The sequence below is a fragment of the Rhinatrema bivittatum genome, chromosome 4 (genome assembly GCF_901001135.1).
Source record: "Rhinatrema bivittatum chromosome 4, aRhiBiv1.1, whole genome shotgun sequence".
Classification (NCBI taxonomy): domain Eukaryota; kingdom Metazoa; phylum Chordata; class Amphibia; order Gymnophiona; family Rhinatrematidae; genus Rhinatrema; species Rhinatrema bivittatum.
Genome location: NC_042618.1, coordinates 452,127,621 through 452,133,620, shown reverse-complemented (window position 1 = coordinate 452,133,620; position 6,000 = coordinate 452,127,621). Strand labels below are relative to the sequence as shown.

The window sequence follows — 6,000 nt, the reverse complement described above, 5'->3', positions numbered from 1 at the left end:
AGCAGAGCCAGAAAGGCCGCGCTCTCTCAGTGGGAAATTTAAAAACACAGCCTGAGATTGCAGAAGAGAAGGAGATGGAAGTGGAGAGGCCAGACTCGGCGGAGCTCCTGCACTTGGACGCCAACCGAAGGGGCTGCATTTGAAACCCTCCTAAGGGGATATATGAGGATTGTTTTGAGCTGAGTTTGCAGAGGGCCCCTGAATCTGGGGCAAGGCTAGCAGTATTATTTTGTTCTTTTTTTTCTGAATGTTTGTTGCTGGGATGTTTCTTTCACCTGCAGGCAAGGGACGGAACTGCAGGTTTGGCACCAACAGTTGGGTGAAGGAGAGAGTCTGCGCCTCAACCGGCTGGAGCTCTTGTGTTGAATGTACAGTAATAAGAGGGAGCTTTGCTTGGTTTAATTTATTTTTTTTTTGCCTTCCTTTTTAGAGATTGAGACTGTTCCTGTATTAAGGGTTTTTTTTTTTCCTCTGTACACCAAGCTTGCCTTTTCAGAAAGCAAGCTTGCTCCCTAGTTGTGTCCTGGGGCTCACTGGATGGGGAACCAACCATACTGAGAGTGACCCCTCCTTGGAAGTCAAGGCAGCGCTGAAAGGCCCAGAAAGACCGGCAGAGGCCAGGCTCTCCCCACCCGAAAACCACCACTCTGGGGACTAAGATGAACACTTACTACAGCGGAGAATTGGCAGCAGAAGCCTGAACTGCGTGCGGAATGTTACTGGACCCAAACGAGGAAGCCCGACAGCATATAGGTCTCAGCAAAACACGGCATAGGAGGGTCAGGTTCCTTAACTTTATCATATATTTATCGAAACAAAGAAAATATATTACTGTTTTGTGCTAAAGAAGATCACTAGCAGTATATTACTGTTAATACATAGGATGACAGATTCTTAATAGAATCAGGTGTTCAAATGTGAGAGTATTTAATTAAATGTTTACAAAAATATCTGATGTTGAAATTAAACATAATTCAAAATACTTTCCTGTTAAATGACTGCCTTGCAGAAGGGTTGAATCACAGTTCAATGTTGGACATATTGATCTGATGCACATTTGGATTTAAAGTATCTATTAATATAACATTGTATTGGAACAATTAGTTTTAACACGTCTTTCAGACAAAGTGGAAAAAGAGCAACAACAATAATGATAAAAATATAAAATATTTGAAAGAAAGAATACTGGATATTAAAAGAAAGATGATAACATTCCAAGAAACAAAGAAATATTTGTATATTGCCTAGCAGAACTAGTAAAAAATAAATTGCTTTGTTTTCTTAAGTTTTCCAGTTCCGGTACTGAGTGGAGTTGAAGTACAGCTCTGTATGTCATCCCTCAACAGAAGTGAAATAAGAATCCCTTGAGTGTCACCCCAAAAGGAGCACAATAGGCAATAGTTTTATAATGTCCCTAGTTAAGAAAGTAGACCTATTCCAATTGGTGTCTGCTACTGGTTTGGCGACGGAGAAGTCCAAATGCTAATGCTTCTAATGATAAGCCATTCCTTTTGACTTTTGGTCACAAGTATTCTCATGCAGTCAATATCAAACAAAACTTTGAGATGCACATCTGAAATTTCAAAGTTCCCTTGTCTGAATTCACCCAGTCTGAGGTAAGTAGAACAATGTCTTCTTGTTTTGGTGCCTATGACCCTTTCCCCCACTTCCAAGATTCCATGATGCATGATATCATTTTGCCTATCTTCTGTCCCAGTACTCACTTTAATTTTGCTAATTTTAACAGGCTTTTCAAATACAATCTCATAAAACTCCCCAGAAGAAGGAGCTTTGCTCCAAAAATATTCATCTATACTGCTATAAGCTTTACTTGCCGCATAGTTTTCAAATACGTTCATATTGGTATGCAAGCTTGCAGGTGGGTTGTCAGGGATATCAAAGGAGTCTTCTTCAAAATCATCATCCTTTAATTTATTCTCTGCTCCTTTGTAAGAGGAATAATATCCCATATGCTGAAAAAGAGAGGGCTTAAAGCGTATGACATCTTTTTGTGCTAACAAACCTTGGAAATGAATCAGTAACCAATCACAAGGCATTTCCTGGTAAAACATTAACAAAAAATGTGCTAGTCGTGGGAGATCTCGAGAGTGGTAGAGTTTTCCAATATATCCCAGTTTAGAAAACTCCAAAGTCACCCAGTAGGACCCTTCTCGTGAATTAATAACTTTTTTAATGGTGGTCAGGAAGTTTTTGGAGCATCGCACATCATCTTCCAGCATCACATAATAATCTGAAAGATTGGCACAAAAGTTTAACAGGAAAGCATAATCAATATTTTGTTTTGAACGGAATTTCACACGGTCTTCTGGATCATTATAATTTCTCTTCAGGCCATCCAGAACTGGATAGTATTCCTCAGGGGCATGAATAACAATCAGTCTGCCAGAAATGATGTGATGGGCAAATTTCCGTGAAATATCCAGAACTATGCTTTCACACCAGGATAGGTCGAAATCTGCTAAGTGTACCACCACAGAAATCTCCTTTAGCTCTTCATAACTCGATTGCTCAAATATAGACTTAATTGTTTCCAGCAAATAGTTTCCTTTTTTCCGCTTTACTGAAGACAGTCCAATCGTAAGATACTCTAGGTAAAGTAAAATAAAATACAATAATGATGACTAAGTGTCTTGGAAACCACAAGAAAATACAGGTTGTAGTCTGGCTATGCAATCAAACTATTTTGAAAAGAAAAGGCTAAGAAATGTAATCCTTGCAACCTAAAACTAGCTTCTCTGTAATCGTAAAAATGTTCTCGGTACAGAATCGAATATATTTCATTAGAAATTACAGAATTTATTTTGTAAAGTACAACGGTATGATTGGCAAATACATAGAATAGTTGATTGAGGACTACAGAAAATATATTAAAATAGACTTGATTTATCAAAGATTTGCGAGCATACCTGTGTGTACTAGCACAAATGAGAGGATTTGACTGCTCAGATATTTCATGATATAAGACATATTCAGTCCATTACCTCCCCCTAACAATCCTCTATTTCACTTCCCTCTTTCTCTGTCTAATAGAAATGCCCATTCTTCTCACGGGTTTGTGAATTTGTAAGATTTGTGCATATGTGTGGGTAGGTATAGAGGGAGATTCATTGTGCGTGTGTGTGTGTGTGTGTGTGTGTGTGTGTGTGTAAGAGAGAATATGTGTGGGGGTTTATGTGGAAGGCAAGATAGAATGTTTCAAGATTAAGAGTGAATATTCAAATGCTATATAGATAAATAAATTAGAATGCTGTTTGCATGTGTGTGTATGAGAATGACCAAGAGCGAAAGAGGGAGATTGCATGAGTGGATCCACTCAGCTGCCTGCTCCTAATGCCCACCTGCAGTGCATATAATTAGTGTGTGTATGTATGCGTGAGAGTAAATGCATGAAATAGGGAGACTAATATGTGAACCTCCTCAGCTGCCTGCTACTATTGCCAATTTGCGGTGCATGTGGCACTGCCATGGTCCCCACCCCCCACCCCCAAGCTGCACCTAACAGGTTCTCACCCCCAGTGCCCACATCTCCCTCTCTCCTACACCCCTAGTTGCTCACACTTTCACACTCTTCCCCTTTTTCTTTCACCCCAGCCCCCATTTCTCCCTCTCTCATACAACCCCAATCATTCCTTCTCTCCGCTCCCAGTCCCATTCCTCTCTGTCTCAAATATCTTACTCTCTCACAGCCCCAGTACTCACCTTCTAGCCTTTGTCCTCATTTTTCACTCTATTAACCTCAGCCTCCACTGCTCCCTCTCTCATCCCTCCTGCATAGCTCACTCTCCCATCCATCACTGCTCTTAGATATAAGGCCCCTGCTGCTGCTGCATACAACCTATCTCCCCCACCGTAGCCCACTACTACTACTACTGGCATTGAAAACCACCAGCACAGCCTGAGTCCCCCACCCAAAGCTGGCCCTGTCCCTGCGCGGCCTACACCAAAATCCCCATGGTTTCAAACCTGTGTACTTCCCACTGATGTGACCTGTCACTGTTCTGGCCCCATACAGCCCAACCTAGAGGCCTGCCCCTTACACCAACATCATTGTTCTTCATCAGGCAGAGTGTGGGAGGAGAGGGGTGACTGGGGGAAACTCAGCTGCACCACTGTTGGCAGAGACATGAGTTTATGCTGCATTTTCAGTGGTGGCATTTTGCACTGGGTGACTGGAGGAAGGCGAGAAGTAGATTAACATTTCATGCAGAGTATGCCTTCTCCTGCTGCCTGAGGTACATTCATGGCCATTCAAAAAAGCAAACACATAAATGCATCAGTCCATAACTAACTTGAGAAATCATATATATAAAATCAAACTTGTACATATCCTCATATAATCCTTATTTACTTTCAATACAACTTTAAGAAAAATGTATAAAGGACACTCATAAACAGGGCTGTTGTCACTTTGACTTCATTAAACAACCACAGTTGTTCATTTAAATGCCTGTTATAATCATAGACCTTGAAATTTTTAATTCAGAAAAATTCTTATATATACAAAATTACCCCCAAAAAGTGGAGAAAGGAAAAAAGCACTTTAGTATGTCTCTTAGTAAATACCATACATCAAAACATTTTTGATTATATATTAATATATACCCTTTCACGTTCATATGCCCTACCCTGCAATTTCTTTCACGTTCATATGCCCCACCCTGCAATTTTTGCTTCCATGCAACTACATGTAATATCTTCCCCAGTATTTTTAGCCTTACCTAACAGTTTCACAATAATCACTATGCCAATTATTTAGCCTTACCTAACAGTTTTCTAGTATCTATATACCAATTACTTTTATTTATATTTTATATAAATTTTATCTAAGTTCTGTAATTCTTCAATCATATGTATGCTACTTTGTTAGTCATATTTTATTTATTCTCCCTTGTTCCCCTATACCCCTCCTCAGTTCGTCCATTACTTGTAATGCGCTGTTGCTAACCTCCTGTTTATTTAGCACGGCTGCAATGTTTCTGTTGATTGTAAACCGATGTGAAGTTACTAAACAAATGTCGGTATATAAAAACTGCAAATAAATAAATTAAAACAATTTTTATTTCAAATATAAATTTTATAAAAACATTTTCATTTACAATATCACCTTCTGAATATAATCCAGCTATTCTTTTAAGTAAAACAACACTTAAGCATACATTAAATCATGTGCAAAACTGCATATATCACTATTCATAGCCCTTACCTCTATACTATTCGAGCTAACCATCAATGCTAGTAGGTCTCCTTTTAAACCATACAATATTGGTCACTGTTGATAAATATTAGCTGAGTAGAATTCCTCATTCATCATATCCACGATAACATTGTTAACATTCAACATTCATTGAAATTTTTTTTTTGAAACATTGTACCCCCCATTTTATACTCTATAAATTAACATGTGAATATTTAAGATGTAACACCTAGTTCAACTCTCATCTGTGGTGTTCCTGATTATATTATATCCTTGTATGGTTTAAAAGGAGACATACTATCATTGAGGGTTAGCTTGAGTTTAGTAATAGTATAGAGGTAAGGGCTGTGAATAGTGATTATATGCAGTTTTGCACATGATTTAATGTATGTTTAAGTGTTTTACTTAAAAGAATAACTGGATTATATTCAGAAGGTGATACTGGGAATAAAAATGTTTTTATAAAATTTATATTTGAAATAAAAATTGTTTTAATATATAATAAAAAATGTTTTGATGTATGGTGTTTACTAAGAGACATACTAAAGTGCTTTTTTCCATTCTCCAATTTTTGGGGGTAATTTTGTGTAATACAATAAGCACGAGTTAGGTACATATGTTGCTTTTTTGGGATTTATATATATTTTAATTTGCAATTGAAATTCAGTGAAAATTAATGAAGGAGAACAACCTGATATGGACCCATGGCCTAGGCCCATTGCCGAAGTCTGTTGCTGTGGATGGACCCCATTGCTGACGCCCGAACCCAGAGGCCCAGGACTAGG

The 6,000-nt window shown here is 38.4% G+C and overlaps 1 protein-coding gene across 6 annotated transcripts in view; it reads right to left on the bottom strand.

Moving 5' to 3' along the window:
- Nucleotides 1-903: 903 nt before the first annotated feature.
- Nucleotides 904-6,000, bottom strand: part of MGAT4C (MGAT4 family member C) — a 150,978-nt gene continuing 145,881 nt past the window's right edge. For all 6 annotated transcript variants that reach the window (XM_029597071.1, XM_029597070.1, XM_029597069.1 and 3 more), the window contains one exon: nucleotides 904-2,608. In XM_029597071.1, the coding sequence (XP_029452931.1) occupies nucleotides 1,452-2,608 (1,157 nt within the window). In that variant the 3' untranslated portion in view covers nucleotides 904-1,451. The remainder of the gene's footprint in view (nucleotides 2,609-6,000) is intronic.